Genomic DNA, 25,647 nt, shown 5'->3' on the forward strand with positions numbered 1-25,647 from the left:
GTTGTCACATGATTTTCATTGTTGCTGCGTTTTACTTTAATCCACTTACCAGTACAGTAGATGTACATGTATATGACTTGATGATGGTCATGTATATTCTAACCTACTGTATACAATAACCTTTACCTTTTTCTGTAGAAGATTGTAGAACCAACTTTGTGAAAGTTTTAATATGAAAGAGATAAATAGGAGAAAGGTAAAAGAATTTAAATTTTGAATAGCAATCAGCAATATTATTAAGTATTGATTTATATGTTCATGATGTTTTATGATGTTTAACATAGAATCTTCAGTTTTATCTAGTAAACAAAAATTATTATTGTGTTCGATATTGTGCGAGAAATATACACCAAGTAATAGATTTGTGTACATTATCTTCAAGTACTAAATAATAATGATAAATATGTGAGAAAGTTTACTTATACTAGATCCTAGTTAGAAGCGTATTGAAAAGTTAAGTCTATTATTAACTCGATTAATATGTTGCATGAAATAGTTCAAGAAACCTATGAGCACTGTTTTATTTTGCTATAAATGCAAATGTGAATAGTGCAGCTTTTATACTGTGCTTGATACACCACCTTAAATTTTGTTGACTGGTCTCATGTATTAACATTTTCAAGTACAGTAATAAATCCCACCGGGTACCCAATACCATTGGCGGCAGAAGCCAACAAATTTAGGGGGGAGGTCGACCTGAAATTTTGGGATGGACACAGGTAAAAAGGGACCACCAAAACTTTTTGACAAGCAAAAAAAAAAAGGTTATCAACCAAAATTTTAGGGGGGGGGACCACAAAATTTTTAGGGGGGTCTACCTGAATTTAGAGGGGGACGCAGGAAACAAAATTGACAAGCAAAAAAAAAAAAAACTAGGGGGGATCGTCCCCCCACCTCAAATTTAGGGGGGAACAGGTCCCTCCCATCCTCCGCTTCTGCCGCCTATGCCCAATACTACCCATTCACCTCGTCTGGGTTAATGTAGGACAATATAGAGAAATTTCTTGCTAAAGGAAATCAATGCCTGGAGTTTCAAACCCACAACTATCTGCTTGAAAGACAAGAGTAAAAAACACTCCACCATGGTAAGCTCAGCTTTATCCTTTGTAAAAATGTGTTAAACACCTTGATATATACAAAGTGTATTTTTTCTGAAAGATAAAAAGACAAGGAAGGAATACAAATGCCACTAAAATGTTTCATTATTATTTTCATTGTCGTACTACTTAAATGATCTATTTTTATTAATGTGTGCTATGTTTTCCCGACATGTAAAACCACAGGATTTTTTCTGCTATTTATGAAATGGGAACTTTCTTTTCCCCAGTGTTATTTCCTTGTATAATATTTTTTTGTTACTTTATAGTATGCTACATGTATATATTGAATTCTAGAGTGCCTTGAACATACACATGTAAATACAAACAGACTGACAGCTCACTCTGGAAAGAGGAAAAACTACAAATACAAAATGGAGATATATATAAAACATTTTCTCACAAATTGTATTTGCAAGGAAATTTACATGACATTGGTATTTGTCAGACTTATTTTGTGTAGCAGTTAATTGATATTTACATTGTTTGAGTGCATCATTTGCATGCATACAAATTTTTCTCATTCAATTTTTATATAGTTTGGATCAGTTACAGGCCTTGATGTTGGTAAAGAGCATGGTATTTGTATGGCAGGGTTAGCTTGGCCAGCCCTACTTGTTAGGTGAATTTAATGCATTCCTTGTCTAATGAATCATTATCATAGATTGGATGATTTTAAAGATCTTTGTTTAAAACTTGTGTTTCAATTGATGTTTCTTTATCAATAATGTGATTGTTATCCTTTTTGCAACACACACTTTGTACATGTATTTAAATATCTGTCTGCTGATCCTGCACTGAAACTTTCCGTTGTCTTCTTTCATCATGGAGGAATAGGATTCTCTAACGTAGCCAATGCAAGTGTTAATTAATTGAAATCAAACTAGTGCTATCCCATTTAGGGCTCTCAAGCCTTTGTATGTGGATGCCTGTGGGTTGTGTAGGGAATGGATGCCCTGGACTGACTGCACAGAATGTTAGCGCTAACAATGTGCTCTTAAACAGAGGCTCTGTTACAACCAGAAATGTGGCAGCGATGTCTCATGTTACAACATTGCATTACTTATTCATTGAACTTGAAGTGAATGTTTTGACTTCACTATCTGAAAAATGTGACTGGGCTTACTGTTAGCGCTCTGTTAGGCTGACGACGTTTCTGTGCGGCCGGCACTGGTTGTTATTTTATGGGGGCACAGAAGTTTAGTTTGATTAATAAGCAAAGAAGAAAGTATATAAAGAACTTGAAAGGAAGCGGTACATTTTCAGCGCTTGAAATGGGAATGATGGAATTGATTTGAATGGAATATTTAAATATTAAACTTTAGTGTTAAAGATTATACTTTGCAGACTTATGGTCAAATATGAGGTTACTCCTCTTTAACTGTTAATTTGATTAGGTTTGATTTGTTTGTCTGGTTGTACATGTATATTGCCATTGCTGATACATAAATTTTACCCCAAAAAATTCTTTGTGTCTGTAAAGTGATGCTGATTTTTTAAAGAGACATGTCTAATAATGTATTAGGTACTGTGCAGTAGGACTTAGTTATGAATAAAAAACTATGTCCATAAAATACTTTTGTTCACTATGTAATTTACTCTTAACATAGCATTTTTCAACACTGATGAGTTTTCAAAGCAGCTGATATATTTGATTTTTAGGTTCCAAGATTAAAAGGTTGTCCTGGTTTATGAGATGGGTGAATGTTTGATATTACTGTTCAAAGAACACTATGATAAGATGTATCAAATATAACCAAGTGTATTGGCTATCAGATGAAGTAATGAAACTGAATATATTACAGAGTACACTATTTTTGTACATAATATGTAAGTTATTTAGCATTTTCAAAATACATGTAGGCACATATTTGAAAATCTTGAAGAAAGTGCTCTTTTAATGAATTGAGATAAAGGAATATTAATTCTTATGTACGATAGTGTTTTTATGAATGAAATTTTCATCTCTTCAAGAGATAAACATTGATTTGTGTATATCATCTCATTTATGTTTTATGCATACATGGGCATTTTCACGGTAACTTACGTTACACGGCACAATTTTACACACATTTTATTGTGTTTATCTCTAAAACAACAAATGATGGGAGTTTGCTTTTGATAGAGTTCATAAAGTGAACCTTGCTGTATACTCTGATACTAAGTTTTTCACTGTAACCACATTTTTTACGCATCAGCAAGCAAAAATGTGTCGGTAACTGACGTTACGCAAAAAGGTCATGCAATTTCAGGGTGTTCAGTAAAATTAAAATATGTCATGTCCCTGAGTAGATAATTTGAATATATAAATATAGGTCTTCGTTACTAGTTAAGATGTGTCAAAATATTGAATAATTTGTTTTTATCTTTTGGGGGCTATGATAATTTTTCCATGACCATGCTGGTAACTGACATTACGGTAACTGACTTTACACTTAATTTGCCATAGAGATAACACATGGAAGTCAAATATGTGGAATCATTGCATTGTATCTTCTATGCAGGGCTTCACATGAAAGTGAGCTTGATGTGGAAGTATACCTGAGTTTCTAGGAACATTTCAATAAAAAAAAATTCTTTTTCTGAATTCCTTTTCTGTGATTTGAACATTTTATTATTACTTGTTGGTAACTGACATTACATATAAACATTTACCAGTGCTATATGAATTTCAAAGGCATAATTTTCTTGGTAATTATATGCATTAAAGGCTTTTTAAAATCATAACAGTTTCATAATACTTCACATTTTGAATTATCAATAGATAAGAAATGTATGTTTTACTTACTGGGGGGCGGGGGGGGGGGGGTCATAGCAGCTACATGTGTTCCTATAGTAATTTAATATTGTATTGACTGTACACATGGATTCATCTGACTATACACCCATTTTTCCTTCTCCAACCTCCCCCTCCCCTCAAAAAAGGCAAAATGAATAAGGGTCTCCTCCCAAAGTCTACCCCTCCCCCGAATCTCATGCAGCCATGCAGTTTTATTGATTTCTATTCTGGTCAGTGCAAGCAATGCTTGTTCATAATCTGTCGGATTTCTTTTTTTTTCCATAATTTGTTTAATCATTCTCTTTGCTAATTTCTTTTTAAAGCTGTCAACAAAAAATAAACTCCAGCTTCTAAACTGAAACTGAACTATTTGTAAATTAGAAAAAGACACAGTTTTAGTAGATCCATGCAACATTGATCAGAACTGTCATATTTCACTTTTCATCTATACTTGTAAACCCAAAACAAAAATTGTATCACACTACTAACAGACCTGTATAAAAACCTGGAATTTACTTTTAGCCCAGCAATGCTAAAAAGAATCCTATAAACTAAAAAAGGGGCACTGGAAACCCCCATTCATCGCATTGTTAAGCTTATCAAATGTTGCAGATTTAGGCAATAGGATGGGAAAGGCACCCCCTCCCCCCCCCCGAAAACCAAAAAAAAATTGTCTGATACAAACAATTAGGTACTTGGTATTCCATGTACATATGCAAAACAATTTCATACTGTAGTAATTTTTTTTGCTCGATGGGAATGCAACTTCCTTCATAATTTTATATAGTATTAATTCCTTGTGAACTATACCTTTTAATAGTCAATAGCAAGCTCCTTCTGTTGTGATTCAACTAAGTGAGAGACTTAAATAACAAGTATACAATATTTCTTCACCGTAAAATTGACCACATTTGCATTTCATTATTGGTAACCAACGTTTTATCATGGTTACTGACATTACATCTTGGTAACTGACATTACATTTTCCACTTGGTAACTGACGTTACACATATTTGATGGTACCCATGGCTTGATTGTTAATTGATTATCTTTAATTTTGGTGTAGAAGGGAGGGGTGTTACCTTAGGAGGAAATCTACCAAGTTTCATATAATATATCCTCTTTTCTGGGAAATGAGGAAAAAAGTTCATGTTTTTGGTAACTGACGTTACATACCCTATCACATACTTCATCAAAAAAAAATTATCAGAAAAATGAATTAATGGCGTTTCTTTCTATTGGATTTTATAAAGTGTTATAATAGCAAGCTAAATCACATGGGAAAACATGATCAAACCTGTTCTTTAAAAATCTGTCAAAACAAAATATGTATCAGTATACCATTTTTAACACTAATTTGTATCCATACTTTGGAGGCCATTTTGAAAATAAAAAATGGCTGCCAGAGTCGAAAAAAAATTGTCCCAGAAACTTCAGGTCTTGTTTTATCAAAAAACATAAAGCATTTGACATGAATATCAGTTTGATTTTGTTTTGCCTCTGTGTCCATCCGTGGTGAAAATGCCCACATGTAATTTAGTAGATAGGTGGTCAAACCCTTATTGCACAATAAGTCTAAAGGAGGATGTGTATGCTTACAAGAAACTGTTTTGCACCAAGTGCACTTTGTGACATGAAAATAAGACTTTGGGCCGAATGCATTAAAGCATTTCAGTAGCCTTGTGCTTGTATGCGTAATTACTGGTTAAAAAAAAAGAGTTTTTGTAAGCCAAGGTTAAATTATCCATAAACCTTTGATTGTAATTGTTCCAATGTGATTTCCATTGTTGAAACCAAAAGGCAAAGAAAAGTGAAGTTAAGTGAAGCATTAGCAGCAGTGTTGCAATTAAGTCAATGACAGGTTTCAGTTCTGAATGGCACATGCTAGCTCTACCTTTTTCTATTCTCAACCAGTTTCAAACATCCTTTTTGTTCAGGTAAAAACATGTGCTATAAACTTTTCTTGGAAAAAGTGAGTGTCAAAAGCCAAATATCTTCTCAAATTTGTCACTCATGTATATCTGCAGAAATGATTTTGAAATAGCTTGTTGATGGTTTGAAATGCCACAATCAAAACTAAGAAATAATTCAAGCTTGCATGACCTTCCTTGAAGTAAATCATTGGCAAATGCAAGATTTGTTCTCACCATCCCAATGAAATGGTAGGTTTTCTCTAAAAAAAGATTGAAATAGATTGCGTTCAGGGACCAATCCAAAGTTGGAATGAAGTTTTAGAATTCAATCTTATTCGATTAAAACGTTGGAATTAGGTTTTAGAGTTCAATCTTATTCGATTAAAACTAGTGATCCAATTTTGGATTGGTCCCTGATCACAATCTATTTGACTTTCAATCTACGGAATTCAAAGAGTTCAACCAATTATCTATATAGTCTTTGGGCACAATTTTCTGCTAGTCATGTGAATCAATCAATCAATTTAAATTATTTTCATGCTATATCGGCCCAACGAGTCTCTAATATTTTTGTATACTGGTACTTGTATCTGGCCTTATAGAGGTACATGTACATATAATTATTGCACATGGTACTTTTCATGTTTGATTTTACTAATTTCTTTTATAAAATGAAATAATGTCATAATTCTCTTTGTTTCTTCTGGTTTATTAAAAAAAATATGTATATGACATCATATTCTGCAATAAATCAACTTCTTTGTGAACAAAATGAAGTTATCAATAGTTTTCATTTTGTTGTGTAATGATGTATTTTGATTGGAGATAATATTCTGATATTAAGAGAAAATGAGTTACATACAAAGACTTGTATGTATTGTAGTGAGGGGGGTAGAAGAGAAAGAGAAAGGGGAGAGAGAGATAAAGGAGAGAGAGAGAGAAAGAAACAAACAGAAGAGAAAAGGAGATAACGAACAAAGTGAAAGAGTATATTATATACATGTAGAGGAGAAAAAAAGAGTGGGAACCGCACAATAGTTCGGAATGAAAGGTCCATTGCAAAATATCTAGTGTATTTTGGGCTTTATAATCTAATTTCCTACACTCGTGTGGGAATCTATATATTTTATTCATACGGGAATTATTATTTTTTTTGGGGGGATGGGGGGGGGGGGGCAATATTACACTCTTTCATTCCGCTCTATCATATTCAATACCCAAGTACATACATCTTGTTTACACTTCGGTACTATGGATGCGGGGAATGTATCTCATCTATGTATGCAATGGTAAATATTGCCCGGATATATTGTGAGGATGGAGTCGAGTACAATATTTATAAAGAACGAAATAAAAGTGTTTTGTTAAAAAGAAAAACCCACAGTAGTCTTATAAGGTACTTGACAAGAAAAAAAAAGAATAGATCTCTCGTTCATAAACGGATGTTCATTCGGAAGCAAGAAAACAAGGATATATTCTATTCAGGGATGTACTTCCTGGTTTATTGAATAAATAGAAATATACTTGTTTACCCGTACAACCAATACTAGTATCCTTGAGTCCAGTGGATAGTATACGGGAAGGAGGTGGGTGGCGCGTTGGGTGGAATGAAGATTTCAAATGGATTCATTTTGTTGTCAACTCGACATAATTATATCCAGATTAAGTTCATTTCAGTATGACATCAGTCGGATTAGGATGTAAACGAGAGTGTGTATTAATACATGCCAGTGATGTCATGTCACGGAAACTGGTTCGAAATATTACTTGTGAGTGATCTTGTATAAACAAGTGTGGTTTGGTTCAGAGGATCCTCTGAATAAAAATGTAGATATACATTAGCATTATTTTTTCAACATGTAGTGTTCAATTCACTAAGGAAATTAGAATCCAAACCTATATTTTCCTTTTCCATACCGTCTCCCAGAGTGTATAGGTAGGCCTACTTTTTTCTATGCAATATAATCCTTATTCTTTGAGAATAAAGAGCAGTCACATGCTATTGCATAACACTGTAAATATACTTGAAATGTAAAGAAAAGAAAGTCTGCACTATCGATTCTTCACTTGCGTCTGTTTAAGAAGAAACCGTTTGTGTACGGTCTGGTGTACGCCGGAGAGCTCGGATATCAACATCTTACATCCATGTCAACTTAGGACGAACTTATATGAGGAGTTATCACTTATGTTCCTCCCTGGGTTTATAAAGGAAAAGAAATCGGTAAGCATTAGGCCATTTCTGTCTTCATATGTATTTTAGCTTCTTTTTATTTCATTACACAATAATGATTACCATGCAACTTCAGAGAAGAAGTAGGCCTACACGGGAACTTGATGTGCCGCTTGTGTGGGACGATTGTTGATATTTGGGTTCCAGAGGTCAAATTAAAGGTAAAACATGCCCTGGTAAAACCGAACAATCTGAACTTCCTGTAGAGAGCACACAAGTGCAAAGGTGGACAAACTTTGTAATTGTTATCATATGAACTGCTTATGTCGGGGGGGGGGGGTACAGAGATTATGAGTTTGTTTTGTTGCCATATCATCATTAATTGTATTTAACTATCTGAAAAATAAAAATGCATTTTTATACATCATGGGGCAAGGGGAATGTACGTCTGAAAAAGAGGTATCCTAAGGATGATTAATTCTAAAGGGGAATAGTTCGATTCCCCTCAAGATTTTGACAAATCTTTAATGGCTTTCATTGTCCTGCAATATTGAGACTGTTCCATTGTAGAATTTATGATCCAGGGCCGAATTATGTGATTACATGTGATGCGAAATTGCGGCTTTATAATCTGGTGTATAGAAAAAAACACATAAACGGCCTCTCACAGGAATGTATTTTTTGAAGAAAAAAATCTTAATGCCTAACGATTCGAACGGCCTAAAATTTACCTCGACATGCTCTAGATGAAATGTTATGAATTAAAAAAAAATTCTTCCTATCATACTTAATTTCCCCGTAGCTGAGAGTAGAGATAGTGCTAGAATATTGAATGGAAAAGACTTTCTGAAGGATAAATGGAAACTAGTAAAAGTGATTTTTTTCTGCTTTTCTTCAGTTATTTTGTTCATTATATACATATGTATATATATACATGTATATACATATATATATATATGAAATATCAGTGGTGGGTCAGGGGGGAGAGCCATAATCAAAATTTGTAATGTAAATATACCGTTTTTTACTCAAGATTGCCCCCCCCCCCTCCATTTGAAAGTGAGGACATTTTTGTCTGTCAAATTTTCCGCGGACGAAATGACCTTCAATTTTAGGTGAAAACCTTAAATTACATACATATTGCCATTTGGTATATTAGTATCGATGCTTTGAATATTGTTGAGATCGAGACCTATGATGTACGATCCTCCTTCTCCACACTAATTACATTTATATATATTTTCTTCGTTTTAGAAATGACTATCCTGGATATAATCAGCAGTGGCTTCAGGAAATGTGGTCTTCAGTTGGTCCTGTTCTTGTACATTGCTGGGATGACCTTACAGTTTCCTATATGGCAGAATATGATCATCCACCGTCTGTGCCTGGAACGATATGGGGTAGAAGTCTGTGACAACCTCTCTAAGAATCCTCAAGCAGAATCTGAAGTTCAAATGGTATCATCACGTCTTCTTACCATACAATCAATCTTCACTGATATCCCTGGTGCCATCGCTGCTTTGTTGTTGGGATCACTCAGTGACAAGATTGGTAGGAAGCGAGTCCTGCTCTTCCCATGTTGCGGTTCTCTTCTCTTGAGTCTCGTCCTACTTCTTCAGTCAATAATACCAGTTGTGTACTTACCCTTGGTCATCCTCAGCTGCTTGATTTTTGGTGTCAGCGGTGGGATCCAGACCTTCATGACTACCGCTGTGAACATCATCACAGACACCACCCCTGTAGAGAAGCGAGCTGTGCGTATAAGTCGCACCATGCCCTTCTTTGGTCTTGGGATGGTCGTCGGTATGCTTTGCTCGGGGATCCTTCCTCAATTTCTATCAATCACTCAAGTTTACCTTCTTTACACTGCTTCCCAGTTCATTGTCGTTGCTGTCGTTCTTCTTTTCTTTGACGAAACCCTTCCGAAAGTTGAAGATGAGTCGAGCAATGGGGATATCAAGGAAAACAAAGGCAATAAAAACAGCTATCTGGGTATTGTTGGTTTGATCAAACTCATATGGAGTAGTGTAACAGTAGGAATCAATGTTCTTACCTCAAGAGAGAATCGCCCCTACCGAACTGCTCTCATAGTGTTGTTGGTTGCGGGGATGATTGCTAACGCATCAGCAATGAGTGAGTATAATGACTTACCGGATAATCTATAGCTATATTTAGAAAGTCAAAATCATAAAAGAAGGTATATTGCTTGATAAAAATTAAAATTTTCTTTGTAAAAGGGAGGGGGGGGGGGGGAATTGATCCAAGCGTTGTACTCTATGTCTTTCAATTAAAATTCAGTGTGTTTATAATATTTAAAAAAACAGTGAAGAGTTAAGTTAAATCACAAACATTTCAACAATGGATATGCATATACAGAATAAAATAAGTCATGATTTACCATAAACATAGCGCTTATAAGTTATATAGGCCTATAGCATTATACATATTCGTGTATTTTAAGACGGTGGTAACAGACTGTTGCCGGGGACTGTTGTAAGAGACTGGTTTATCATAGTTAGAATTATGTTTTCTTTTTACTGCAAATGAATTCTAACAGATGATGTGCTATCTTGTTAGGTCGATGAACTAAATTTTATACATTTTCATGAGTTTTGCAATACATTTAGGCCTATTAAAACACTGAAATTGTATTCTCTTCATTAATGCAGTTGAATTCAATTTGATTCTCCTCTATACCAAACGAGCGCCTTTCCTGTGGTCACCCAAGGTATACGGTATATTTTCTGCCTTCAAAAGCCTTATGGGCATCATCGGCCAGGCCGTAGGTACCGGGATGGTACTAGGTCTCCTTGGCGAACGTTCTCTCAAGAATGATTTCAAGCTATTGCAGTTGGGCTCTATATCCGCCATCTTGGTAACTCTCTTTACAGCATATGCTTCGTCTACAAAGTTTATGATGTTCGGTAAGTGGCTTTTACTTCCATTGAATTGTTTGCATGTGAGGTAGCATGAATGATTAGGGTCTATGAAACTAAATTCAATACATCTCTGAAATATGAGAGTCCTGGTAATGAAGCAGTTTTGCCAACTGAGATATCTTACCCTATACAAGATAAACCAGCAAGCAGATATTATAATTAAAATGTATAAGAATTAAATCAAGAATGAAATATTAATGAAGAACTTTGTAGGCCCTAAGCTCGTTTTTCATATTTTCAAAGCCCTGTTAACTGTATGATGCTATACCATGTATACTGAGATTTCATATAACAAAGAATCAATTAATTAATCTATCAGTCAATCGATGAACAGATTGATCAATCAATGAATTAATTATTTCTCAATCAATCAATCGATCAGTTAACTAATCAGATGTTTGTGACGTATACCTTTTCTGTGAAGAATCACATAAAATTACATTAATCATATTCTCTTTTTATAATTACTAGCTGTATCAACGTCATAGGAGAGAAACACTTAGTCATGTCACTGTTTTTTTCTTATAGCTGCCCTATTTGTACTAATTGGTGCACCTTCAAGATCAGCCAATGGTTCAATCGTCTCTCGTATTGTTAGCCCTAGTCAGAAAGGTAAGATAATTGAACAGCAAAGATGGTAATGTAAGATGGTTATTTTGTCATTTATCTTATTTTGTTCATTTCCTTTAACTTGTGTTTTCTTCAGCTGATGTTTTACATTTCTGTTCCGTCTAGACTTGAGTTCATTTACATTTCTTTTCAGCATTGCCCTTGCAGTCTGAACTTGGGTTATTTGAGTATGATCACATTCATTTTTCATTCATCCTTCTCCACATTGGATTATTTTCCTCTGACTCTCTTTGGTCATCTTCATTCCCTCTTTATTCAGGTGTTCCACTCATTCCATCCCTCACCTGACTCCTTAGTTTCTAATGCCATTATCACCCAGACATCTTTTATCACCTTCATCTTATTCCTCATTGGTTTATATTATGAATTGGATTTCTACATTTTAGTAGGGCTCTCCTATTTTCTTTAATTTCATTGGTTTGATTTTAGTTAATTTAAAGAGTGTTATGTTTCTATAGCTACAAATTTGATGTGGGCCAGAAAGGCCTATGGTATGAGAAGAGAAGTGATTTTTAATAAACACACAAACACAGACACGACACCAGATTTCTTCGACTTCAGTTTAATTTCTTTGCGTCTCCTAGTTTCACTTCATTCCCCTTTGGATGATTCGATGATTTGAGTTTACTACTTTAGAACTTCATTTATTTTCTACCCTTAAATGAACTTGTGATTTTCAACCGTACAATAAGATAATTGAACATCAAAGAATGTTTATCAATTATTTGGTCCTTTGTTGATCCGTCTTCTCATTCTAACATCGCCAACCATTTTGAAAATTGCACTGCTGTTTCACAAAAGTTACCGTTGCGAGTTCAGTAATCGGTGGAAGATTCCTAAGAGGAATCATTGTAACGACATCTGGTTAAAAATTGTATGCCAAAGAAATTCAGAAAACTTAATCTATAAAAGAAAAGACATAGGCCTATCCACGTTTTAGATTTTGATTCAAGATTGGATCAACATAATTTTATATATATATTTTTTTTAATTGGTTTTGGGGCTCAACTTCCTTTGTTCTTTATTCCAACGCCACTACCATTATCACCTTCACCATCGCTACTATCATTATCACCACCACCAGCAGCACTATATCACCATCATCAACTCACCAACATAACCCCAAAACCTCTGTTATCATCACAACCATATCACTTCACAGGTCATAGCCAATATCATCATTTTCAAAATTATCACCATCATAATTACCATCAACAATTACCACATCTGACACATCATCATTACAATATAATGACCACACCAATATAATCAACAGCTTGAGAAAATAAAAAGAAACTGATTTTAAATAGTGATCAGAATGAAACAATATATTAGGATCAAACCAAAAACTTAGAATACTATACATTTTGTGTCTTACTTTTCTTTTTATACAGAACTTCAAAAACTTGATACTTGGTTTAAAGCAAACAAATTGAAATTAAATGCAGAAAAAAACTTCCTGTATGTTATTTCGTCCTAAAAACAAAAATTTATTATCATTATTTATTATTATATATTTTTTTTTATAAGAATAAGTATCAACCAACAAATAATATCGATTGTAAATTCTACAATTTTTTAAGGAGTTAAAATTGACAACAAACTGACATGGAAAGAGCATGTATCTTATGTATCATGTCAAATATCTAAAGCTATTGGTGCAATGAATATAATAAAGAAAATTGTTCCTTTTTATATTCCTCTAAAACTGTATAATAATAGCATGATCTTGCCATATCTGAACTGCTGTAATATAGTATGGGGAGGATGTGCAAAGGCCTATTTAAATAAAATTTTAATTCTTACAAAACGAGCAATACGAATTATGTTCAATTTACATCCTTTCTCACACACTGCTCCTGTCTTTAAAAAATATAGTATATATCAAATTTTTGATATACATAAGCATCAGATTGCCATCTTTTGTTTTCTTACTCCAAAAATATACTTTCGAAGTTTTCAGAAAAATGTTTTGTATATAATAAAAATGTTTGTAAATATGCGACCCGTCAATCAAATCTTTTTCATTTACCAACGCTAAATTATAATTTCTCAAGAACTACAATTTCTTATGCAGGACCTAAGTTATGGAACAAGTTAATCAGTAGATGAAAATAGTCTTTATTTATCATCACTACCATAACTAAGGTATGTTCTCTTCTACATTTTGAAGGTGCCTTCATGTCCATGGGATCTTTCTTAAACACGCTGACCACTCCCATACTAGGTGGTATCTATAATGGTATCTATGCATCATCAGTCGAGACACGCCCTGGTCTTGTTTTTATATGTATGGCTGTTATTCATGCATTCGCATTCCTTATTGTCAGGTTAGTGTCATTTATACATTCATAATGCAATCTCTCTCTCTCGGTCTTTTTCAATTGCTTTGATACATCAGTCCTAGAATACTCATTTTGTTTGTATTCATTCTACCTTTTTCATTTGTATTGCTTCAAAGACAATGACTGCATATTTCTAATGATTTCAAAATTGTTCGACCACATCTTAGGCTATGATAATCATAACTCATATACACTGAATCGTATGAATAATGATTTTTTTTAATATCATGGTTAGCAACTCATATTTACATATGTACCTTTTCATATTTTTATTTTTTCACTTTCTTTATTTTTCTTCTTCTACTTTTTCTTATTTTATTCTTTTTACGCCTTCTTTTCCTTTCACTTTATCATAATGATAATATTCCTGACTCAGTATCTATAATAAAATGAACAATCATATTTATTGTCCTATTTGTATTTCTTACAGGTATGTCATTGCAAATGTACCAGATTCCGAATCTACCAGCGAGAAAACTGATTAACCGCTATAGTTGCATCACAGTATACCTTTTGACTGATGACAAAATAACAAGGTGAAAATAAATTGTGAAAATAGTATACATAGATCCTGAATCTTGGTTTATCAATCAAATTAATTCAAGAAAATTTTTCGAACAAAGTGTGTAATGGTCAAGTGACCTATAGAATAGTGCTGGAAATTAAACAATCATATTTATTGTCCTATTTGTATTTCTTACAGGTATGTAATTTCAAATATACCAGATTCCGAATCTACCAGCGAATGGTCAAGTGACCTATAGAATAGTGCTCGAGTATAAACTTTTTAATTAGAACACAGCTTGTCCTCATAATCCAGACCCACTAGCTCCAATCCCACAATAATTCGCCAGTCAGGATTCTATGTATAAGTCTTAATTGACAAAAATATTAATTTCGTCTCCATGAATAAAAATTCAGGAAATTATTTTATCTGTCAAATACTGTCAAACTTTGAAAGATGTATCACTGGAAATCTTTTATTTTAACTATAAAAATTTGAAAATTCAACACTCAAATAAAGGTTTGATATTGATAAGTAGTTGTATAATGAATATACTTCATAACTTCATTCGAGTATTTTGTTTCTAAAATTGACATTATTATGGACCTGCAGACTTATTAATGTTCTTTATAGTTTGTGGTTTTATGGATTTATCAAAATATCAACATATCGCAACCCAATAAGGAGGAGTTGCTTTGGATTTACAAAATATAACAATTCAATGATAAAACGATTGCAGAGTTAGAAAGTATATAATGTAATATTTACAAATAAAAAGATGAATGCATTCGCTAACCTGACAGATATAGGAAAAGAGATAAAAGTAGGGAAAAGGGAAATGATAATCTACATGATCTATAAGTGAAACTTTATTGGCAGAAATATTATTATGTTAATCGTATTTCAATGACATTGAGTCAATAAGTAATGCCTTCATGAAACGGTGCACTGTATAACTTGGTACTTATTATTAGACTGGATTTGCATTCCTTTTAACGGTAAAGATAGATATTATAGATGGAATTTTTTTTAAATTATAGATTAGCTTTGGTTAGACCTGGCTAGATTTTCATTCGCATTATCAGACTCGTAAATGTGTATATAATAATAGAGCAATAAACCATCTACACTCCTTTGAATTTATTTGAGTTTGGGAGTCGTTTTATATTGTAGATATTTGTAGTGTTGTAAACAGGTAAAGAATCTTGAATGATACATTCTTCATATTTATGTAGGCTTATTTTGAAGAGAAAGATCCGTCAAACTGAGTCATTAAATCATAATAATAAAACCCACAGAACATTGTTTGGTGAAAAGCATTTTTATTTAAATTTCACCTCATTCAAACTTGTTCTCAAACTCTATATTAGAGACGAAAATCGATATCAGTCGACGTGGTCGTGACTGGGTCATTGCTGATTGCCACAAGTGTTTGTTAAACAATAACACTATCCACTGATTGACTAGTATTATACATTTCTTTCTACCTCCATGGTTTTATTGACATCGTGTGCAAAAAAAAACATATAAATACTAAGATTATCTTTGTATGATCGCGAGCCAGTATATTAATTCGTTTTTTCTGCAAATTACGTAGAAATAAAAAATGAAACGGGCATATTAAATGGACCTTCACCAGGGCCTGTTTAATCGGCCTATGTCTCATTTTATTGATATCTTCACATTCATATTGAAGATTCGAATTTATACACCTATGTTTTCTACTCACACGCTCATGTCTATATGTATTTTATAAACAGACTCCGAATCTTGTAAATCACATCATTATTGTGCAAAATACAAAATTTCGTATGATGATAATTGAAGCGAACACGGCGTACAGTGCCCTTTAAATGAAGCACCTTACTGAAAAGTTAACGATTGATCACAATACTGGCTTTTACGATTTGATTGCAAAACTATCAGTACAATCAATCGGAATATCTAGTTGTCCGATCAATTTTATATGAAACGGGATCACAGAAAATACTTTTTAAACTATATAAAGATATTTCAGATGTAACTCTGCATGATTGGAAATGATTTTAATCGTTTGGAACGTTTTTTTTTAATTAAAACTAATTTGAAAATCAAACCAATCGAAAAAAATAATCATTTTAATTTTGTGACGGACATTACTGATCACGTCAATATGAAAGACGTGCTTCACAATTTCCCTTCTATTCTCGGATAGTGCACGATTGCTCATAATTAAATATATATGATCATGAGACACAAAGAGGGTTTGCTTTCATAATATTTTATCACAAAATCTACATCTTTCAGATAGAAGAAAGTAAAATTGCCTATGATTATGTGTGCTAAATACACTTATCGATAATTATATATACCCAGTTGTGTGTCCGGACAATCAATTTTAGTCATTTGGAAAAATTTACAAGCGAAATTTCATCAATTTTAAACTGTTAGGAAATATTATCGAGAAAAAAATAGAAGATGATTACAACTATTGAATTCATATTTTTAGTGTAATCCAAAGACAAAAAAGAAGGCTTCAAAAATATAAAGTGTCCGGACACCCGACCCCCCATCCTACATCATAAGATGACACAGAAACATAATACCATCGGTGCATAGTTATCATGAACATATTTAAGTGCGTTGGAGACGTTTGTTGATTTTCATAAGTTACATGAGCAAAAATTTGTCAAACGGAATGCTCTCCTCATACCAATAAAAAACTATAGGTGGGCAAACTTCAAATTGGTTAGGCCAAAGTCATCTTCGTTACGAAAATGAAATTTATTTTAAAGCCATATTAATGATGGCGTATATAGATAGGGATTGAGTGATACGTTGATTGGTAAAACAATCACCTCCAACCAGGCGTAGATCGACCTCAACCGTCTGGACGAGGATACCAAGAATGATAATGGGCATCCAGCAGCAGTAGTCGGTGCATCTTCACTGCCATCCTGACCTCATTGATGGTTGGTAACGGCCAACTTCAGCGTGGACGAATCGAACCTTGATAAAGATAACAACGTAGGCGACCAGGATGGCGAAGAAACTGAAAAGGTTGATGCCAAGGCATAGCGCAATGGAGAATTTCGAGGTGGATTCTGTCCAGGCTGCAGATGTGATGAAGAATGATTATGCCGTATTATTGGCTTGTGGTTCGGGAATCCTCCTCTTGACGGAAATTGGTAGATTTTCTGATGAAAGGGAGACCGACGCAGACATCACTGAGACCATAAGAGTCTGGGTTGAGGTTGTTCCGCATCACAACTACTGCGCTTAGCCATGTTAGCAGTGCGGATACTATCCAGATGACTGCAATTTATTGCAACTAGGGTTGACACGACGCCAAAACGCTTCGTCGAGAATGGGAACACAATACTGATGAAACGGTCTACGCTAATGAGAGTCAGCAGAAACTGCAGAAGTCTCGCTGCTGAGGACAGATGAACCCTGCGATGTGACATGTGGCATTGGACATCTCCTCAGCACGACCCTCCCAGCAGAAGTAAGATTCACCACTGTAGATGTCCCTCGAGATGTCCATCACTGCGAGAATATCACCATGTAGGCACCCCAGGCACCCATTAACAGATCAGCAATGGCCAGAACGGTGATGATCATGGACTGTTCCTTGCATGAATACATCAAATACTTTTAGTCTAAGTACAATTATTTGACCACTAATCAGAAATAGAACCATGAATAATTTGATCCTCTATACACCAATGCACTTGAAATAGGTTTTGCCCTGACGTCGCATAAAAATTGGTGGCATGCGCCTGTAATCCAAGCTACGTGGGGAAGTTATACAAATTGATATAGAAGTTCGAGGTCCGAACCCTGGTCACGACATTCGGATGTCCGTGACGTTAAAGGTCGATCTAAACGTAAATAATCATAATGTGATTGATAGTGAATGATACACCTCTGAGAAACTCAACTACACACATATACTGAAAAGACCCAGGTCGTATATCTGTGATTGTGTTTTTGTCCAGGTCTCTATGGAAAATACGGTTAAATTATCAATTCAAATTCACCTTTTATACCGTGTGCTTGATTGTTTGTATAAGTTTCTAAATGTTCCATTCAGATATTCTCATGTATTTACATGAGATGCGGCTAGATCTGTACAGATCCCAGAATATAAACAAATTCACTTTCGAGAAATTGTTGTAATACATTTTCCAAAATCATAATTTACATCAAATGTTCTTGTCTGGATATAATCGAGTCTCAATTACTCTTAAATTTTGTCGCAATATCTTCTTTTCTCTTTAGGAGAAACAAATTAAGATTAGATGAGCAATGGAGTAAGTGAGATATTTAATTATGCATGTAAAATCGTTACGTTCTTCAGAAATAATTCGTCGAACAAAATACTTGAGATATTATGATAGAGATATTAGAATATTAACGAAAATTGTACTTTTGTGAACTTGTATTACGTTTGAACCATCATAATAAACATCAAAATTATCAGGCCGATCACTTCTCAGTATTCGTGAATTAATTTGGCCGTATTCAAAAAAACAAATTTAACTCGAATTTGCAATCATATCTATGATAGATATACTTATACAAATAAAAACGTAAATTTCTTTAAAATTTGTGCGTCGAATAAACTATTTCAGCTTTCTAGAGGCCCCAGAATATAAAGAAAAAGTGTATTGATTTAATACATTTTTTAACATCATTATTTGCATGAAAATTATCTAAAATATTTATCCAATCAAATGTTACTCATTCTTTAAATTTGCCGTAATACCTTGTTTAAAAAGAAAACAAATGAAAATCGAATTATCAATGATGTATGTGAAACGTTTAATTACAAAAGTAAAACAAATAAAATAAAGAAATCATTCGTCGAATAAAACAATTTAGCTCCATCATATAGACCCCAATTGCACTAAAATTATCTGGCCGTTCGATTAATATTTTGAACGTTCGAGGCTTGTGCCAATTTTGATGAAAATGTATACCCCGATGACTCTATTGTAGTTATGAATCGATATCTAAATTACATACACTACTTTCTAACACAAACAAAAATTATGAAACAATAAAAGATTTAAAAAGATGAAACTACATGAAAAATAGACTGGTTAGACTAGACCCTAGAAACAACCCTCCTCGAAATGATTTATTCCATTGATTTCCAAGAATCAGTGAAGTGAATGAATAGATGATAAATACAAATTATTTCACTCTTTTTATCGCTGCTTCTTTCTGGCAAATGGCGCGCTTGTACAAGATTAAATATTCATAAATGCTTTTCTATAAAATTAATGATAAAAATCAACAAAAGATTGGCATTATCTGAACTGGCTTAAGCAATAAGCGTTGGACAAGGGTATACATTTAGAACATATTTAAAAACACTCTAAAAAGTGAAATATTAAATCAACTTTTGAAATGTTGTAGGAATACAACCTTTTCTAAATGATGTGAACTCAAACACTTAATTGTTGGTTTTAGCTTTATGCAAGATTGGATGAAATATTTGGAAAATGTTGACACTCCTCCAACAATAACATTTATTTATTGAGAGTGAATGTAGCAATTCGTTATGATTGGGTCATAGCATTTAATGCCCATTAATGATTTAAGTTCTACATCTATATTAACATTACTGAATACGATATAAAAATGCAGCGAACTAAACTAAAGAGTGTTTTTTTTTCTCGGTTTGCTAACAAAAGTATATACAACGTGGAATAGATTTCGAAACGTGCCCATTTCTCGAACGGTCAGTTTATTTTTGGAGAGAGCTCTGTAGATAGAGAAAGAGAATCAAGAAAATTTGTCGGTCATGCAGTTATACTAGCAACGTATATATAGTTTCAATTTGGTTTTGGAGATGATAGCTTTATTTATCTAATTCAATATCAGATCAATTTCCATAATCATTAAGTAAGAAAGTTGCATTGTTCACAGCATTGGATGATGAAGTAATGTATATCAACAGTGCATATCGTGGCTTGTCTGATAAAACCTCTCAAAATTTAAATATTTTGATGACAGCTCAGAATAAGATTTTAGAGTTATAACATTGGTATAGTAACCTTCCTTTGCCTCGACATGTGTTCTTCACTGGTATCATGAGACTGTTTTCAGACAAAATGAGACTGCCGCCATAGCTATATTTTTTTAATACAGCCTTTCCTCAGCTGCCTTTAAAATCTTTTTGAATTTTTTACATTTTGAGATACAGATAGATAGATAGATAGGTATTATCAGCTACGAAAGTCAACTTCAATTTCATCTGGACTTTAAAAAAAGGTCTTTACTTTTGTCAACTCAAACGGCCTTTATACAAACTGAAAATATTTCACTAGCGTTTGACGGGTAACAAAAGCTAATTAATATATCAATTGAAAGAAAGAAATTAATGAATCGTTTAAGGTTTGAATAAATCAATAACGTCGACAATTCTAAAGAATCGTAAATCCATAGAAATTAACTTGAATTAATGAATGCATGCAATGTTATAGAAAATGAATAACAAATTGCAAAAATATGTCTAATTTTATTAATTTTCTGATAGTATAATGATATAGTCTAATCTATAATCGCCTTTGTTTGGGTATGGCTTAACAATCTGAGCGAGATAAGTACGTGAAATATAATCACCGCAATATTTTGAAATAAAGGCATACTATACAATAAATTCAAAATGATTTGCTTTGTATTAACCCGCCTTCGTTTATTATGTTTCTTAAAATTATAAGCAATACATTTGTGGAAAAAAAAACCTGACAGTCTATATGAAAAGCCTTTGTAAGCCGTTGAAAACACCTGGTTGTATATAGGTCATTCCACATGAATCAAGATATCTGAGAACGAGGAGTTTATTAATTTGAATGAATGTGTTAATGAATAAAATGGGTAAATGTATGAATTAATTAGCGAACGAATTTATCTAATGAGTCAACAAATAAACAAACATACACAGTAAAAACGCTGTTTAAGATTTTATACAACGCTGTTTACTATATGAACCTTACAGTATTTGTTTAACCGTTTAAAAAATCATGTTTAATTTTTTGAAAATTAGATGTTGAAAATTAAACTTTGTTGCTTAAGATTTAAACAGTTGTTTAAACTGTTTAAACAATTGCTGTAAGGTTCATATAGTAAACAGCGTTGTATAATTTTTTTTTACTGTGTACAGACGAGAAAGAATGAATGATTGAATGAATTATAGAACAACTTAAGCTGGATTGTCGTATATACATAAATATATTAAAAACATAAGAATATGCATGTAGAAAAGATAAATAGAAAAGTGAATTCATTCAGTAAAATGGGTGTTCACTTCGGAAAATCAAAACAAGTGACGAAAAAAAGAGAAAGAGTTTTTTAGTGTCAATATTGGGTAAAAGTGCTCCATGAGGGTAATTTGTGTCCAACCAACATTGGGCATTTTTATCTATCCAGTGTGATAAAAATTTTGTCCATTCTAAAGTAATTGCTGCTTATTTGTTAACCTTACTGGACAATATATGCTTCCCGCATTGGGTATATACTGCCCCAAATTGGTTGGATACATAATTACCTTCGTGGTGGTAAAATTTTTACCCAACATTTTTATTTACAGTGTATACAGTATATCGGAGGGGGGGGGGGGTAAACTCATGCACATTATACACATACAGAAAACATTAATTATACTCACAATTGCTTTTATACACTCTAAAAACAAATCAGTCAAAATAACTCGTTAATAGGGTCAGCTGGGTGCAAATGTTATTTTAGTCATATTTGACTATTTTCTAGTCGTACTTTACTAGAATGTAGAATAATATGACTAGAATATATGTCAGAAATGTGACATAGTCGGTGGAAAGATCCCACTTCGAGTCTATTTAGAGGAATTCCTTGCATCTTACTCGAATCAGAAATAGAATGTAATTAAATAAAGAATGAAACTATGAAAGAGTCAGGGCCGCCGCACACATTACGACTTGTCTAGATCCAATTTTGTAACAAACTGCATTTTGTTTATTTCCTGAAAATATGAATGATTATAATATTTTTATTTGGGGATCAATATAACTGTAAAAATACTAATTCGATTGTTGTTTATAGTATTGCAAGCATTTATTTTGGAGTAAAGGCCAAATTTGTTTTCAATCATAGCCGATCGTATGATTGCTATGACGTCATGGAAGGTAGCATAGTATGGATTTGAATATTGTTATTTGTACGATGGTATATAACTTTTCACAGTAAGAGGCATGTCTAAATATTCGGGTCGCAGAAGATGTGTGGCGGCCATAAGCCTTTTCAGGTTTTAAAAAACTTGTGCATAAATCACGAATTATGAGCAACGATAGATGAGTCTTTTGGGTCTTTTTCATATATATATTTTTTTAATTGCCCAACAAAGTAAAACACCTCTATTGAGAGAGCACCTGTCTCCATTATTTATTTGAACGCAGACATGGCAAAAAGTACTCTAAAAAATAAACCTGAATATGTTACCATAACAACGAATAAGAAAATACAAAGCGGACGGATTTATTCATATATAGGCCTGAAATTGCGTGTTAATTAGATCTTATGATTTAGAAATAAATATATCGAGATTGAATGAAAAAAGCAGTTGAAATATGAAAAGAAAGGAGAAGAAGACGGAACAGAAAATGGAAAAATAAAAAATAAAGGAAACGTGAAGAGGAAAATATCGGAATGTTGTTGTTGATGATGATAATGATGATGATGATGGTGATGATGAAGATGATGATCATGATGATGATGATGGTGATGATGATGATGGTGATAATGATGATGATAATGATGATGATGGTGATAATGATGATGATAGTGGTGATAATGATGATAATGATGGTGATGATGATGGTGGTGATAATGATGATGGTGATGATGATGGTGATAATGATGATGATCATGATAATGATGATGGTGATAATGATGATGATAATGATGAATGATGGTAATGATGATGATAATGATGATGGTGATGATGATAATACTGATGATATCATACAGTATTATACGTCGCAATTATATCACTACCAAATAAGAACATTGCTTTGTCCATAATACAGCGAAGGAAACATTATTCCTTTTAAATTCTCCATTAAACTGGAGAGAAAATAGCAAAACGGAACAAAAATTTGTTAATTTCCTCTGACATTTACTCTTCCACCTAAAATGGCCTAGGTCTAAATCAAAGTTCCTAATGTTACTATTTACTAAGAGAGGGGGCAATAAATCACTGTAAATTAAATACTGGGAGTAACATTCTATTTGAAGGATTGTACATATGTTTACTAACTTATGTGTGAAGAAAAGATATGAAACAAATAGTAAAAATAAAAATCAAACATAAAATAGCTCTAATTTTTGAACCCCGGGGGAGGGGGGGGGGGGCAGTCAAATGTATTGCTGTACACATGCGTGACCAAATTATTTCCAAACACCCCCTAAACGATTTTTTTTTCTCTGTTTGCAAAATAACCCTCTAAACAAGTTTTTCGCGGGCTTTTTTTAAATTATTTTTTTACACAAGTTGGTCCCTAATTAAGTTGTCGCCAGAATATGACCTAGGGGAAAAAGCTTTGGGAAAAACATACCCTAAACACGTTTGGCTGGTCTTTAAAAACAATGCTTTGGAAAAAATACATACCCTAAATACGTTTGACCCCGCGATTGACCATTGACCAGTCTTTCAAAACCACCCTTTTTCTTGAAAATCGGTGTTTTTTTTTTTTTTTTTTTTTTTTTTTTTTTTTGGGGGGGGGGGGGGGTCACGTATGTGTACGGCAATATATTTGACTGCCCCCCCCCCCCGGGATTAAAACCCGTCTGTAAATATAAAAAATTGCTTCGTATTATCATGCTTATATCTTACCTATATGTAGAAGAAAAAGAAAGAAGAAAATAAAGCATGATGAAAGTCCCATGATGGACAAACTTCATTTATTCACCCTTTTCCAAATCTGGTCAATGGTCAGTCGCGGTGTCAAACATATTTAGGGTATGTTTTTTTTTCAAAGCTTTTTAAGACTAGTCAAACGTGTTTAGGGTATGTTTTTCCCCAATGCTTTTTCTCCGGGGTCATATTCTGGCGATTTGTTTAGGGGCCAAAATGTGTAAATAAAGCCAGAGAAAAACTTGTTTAGGGGGTTATTTTGCACACAGCAAAAGATTTGACTGCCCCCCCCCCCCGGGTCGCTAGCGTAAAGGGCAAGCAGACTTTTTATCAAGATATAGCATGGACCTATAGGTCCATGGATATAGTGACCCGACAAGGCCGTTTGTTAATTGCCACCCTCCTCTCATGTTCTTCACTTTTATTCCTCGTTATATATTCCCTTCCCATTCGCTTTCATCCCTTATTTATATTATCCTTTTCCCTTCACCCCGCCCCCCTTTCTCTCAATTTGTTTCGCTGCCATTTTGAAGCAGCGGCCATTTGGCTCCGGACTCCCTCCTATTGTAAAATTAATTCCCCTGTCACTGTTTTATTTTCCTGGAGTGTGAATGGCAGTCTTTCTTCCTCGTCCTTTCTCTTTTTACTTGGGGGGGGGGGGGGGTCCCCTCGCCATCTGGATTCGCGCCTATATTGAAGGCAAGGTCCTTTCCCACCAGACTTCGTTTTTTCTTTCTTCCATTCTTTTGTGGGAGAAAATTTAGGATGGAAAGACGTTTTTTTTAAAGAACCCGCCCTTCAAGGCTAGAGGCCGTCTTTTTTCACCCCCTCATATTTCTCTCTTCGCCGATATATTTCCCTTCATTCCCCCTGCTTTTACTCTTTTAGCTTCTCCTTTTCTCTCTTTCCTACCTTTCTAATCTTCTCTTATTTTTCCTCATCTCTTCCTTACAATCTCCTTTTTAAAAACATTTTGTTTGTTTACTTTCCCACTCTCCATTTCTTTCATTTTCTTTTCTCTTTCCACTCTCACTTTCCTTTCTAACCTTCCCTTTTTGGGGGGGGGGGGGGTGTGAGGGAGCCCCCCTCACATCCATGCCTGCCTCCTGATTATCCAAGCATAAAATTAACAGATACCAGATTGTATTTCTTTTTAACACTCAATAGAATAGGCCTTTTGTGCATACACAAACTGTTTCTAATGGCATTAAATGTTGTGATGGCCTGAAATTGGAACTTGGTCAAAATAATTGCATCCTTGCTCTAGATTTCATATAATTTGGGTTAATGGACAATAAAACCCTGGAAAATTATTACCAGCACTCCATATATTTGTACAATAACTTATCCCCTATATATCTCTCCAGGTGCAGCTTGTCTGTTTTT

The 25,647-nt window shown here is 33.8% G+C and overlaps 1 protein-coding gene across 2 annotated transcripts; it reads left to right on the forward strand.

The window, feature by feature from the left end:
• Positions 1-7,327: 7,327 nt before the first annotated feature.
• On the forward strand, positions 7,328-16,003 carry LOC129256193 (lysosomal proton-coupled steroid conjugate and bile acid symporter SLC46A3-like). 2 transcript variants are annotated; one of them, XR_010295691.1, is made up of 7 exons: positions 7,345-8,010; positions 9,214-10,092; positions 10,629-10,883; positions 11,427-11,510; positions 13,702-13,858; positions 14,304-14,499; positions 14,616-16,003. XR_010295691.1 is itself a non-coding variant. In XM_054894454.2 (6 exons), exons 2-6 carry the CDS (start codon positions 9,216-9,218, stop codon positions 14,356-14,358), a joined length of 1,428 nt encoding a protein of 475 aa, XP_054750429.2. In that variant the 5' UTR covers positions 7,328-8,010; positions 9,214-9,215; the 3' UTR covers positions 14,359-16,003. The 2 variants fall into 2 exon arrangements, 1 of the variants encoding a protein (XP_054750429.2); XM_054894454.2 differs by having other exon boundaries at positions 7,328-8,010; positions 14,304-16,003.
• Positions 16,004-25,647: the final 9,644 nt, after the last annotated feature.

This window comes from Lytechinus pictus, chromosome 1, assembly GCF_037042905.1.
Source record: "Lytechinus pictus isolate F3 Inbred chromosome 1, Lp3.0, whole genome shotgun sequence".
Classification (NCBI taxonomy): Eukaryota; Metazoa; Echinodermata; class Echinoidea; order Temnopleuroida; family Toxopneustidae; genus Lytechinus; species Lytechinus pictus.

Coding starts and splice junctions, on each gene's coding strand:
- LOC129256193 (XM_054894454.2), top strand. CDS start 9,216: ATGACTATCCTGGATATAATCAGCAGTGGCTTCAGGAAATGTGGTCTT. Junction 10,884..11,426: donor TACAAAGTTTATGATGTTCG/GTAAGTGGCTTT, acceptor TTTTTCTTATAG/CTGCCCTATTTGTACTAATT. Junction 13,859..14,303: donor TTCGCATTCCTTATTGTCAG/GTTAGTGTCATT, acceptor TATTTCTTACAG/GTATGTCATTGCAAATGTAC.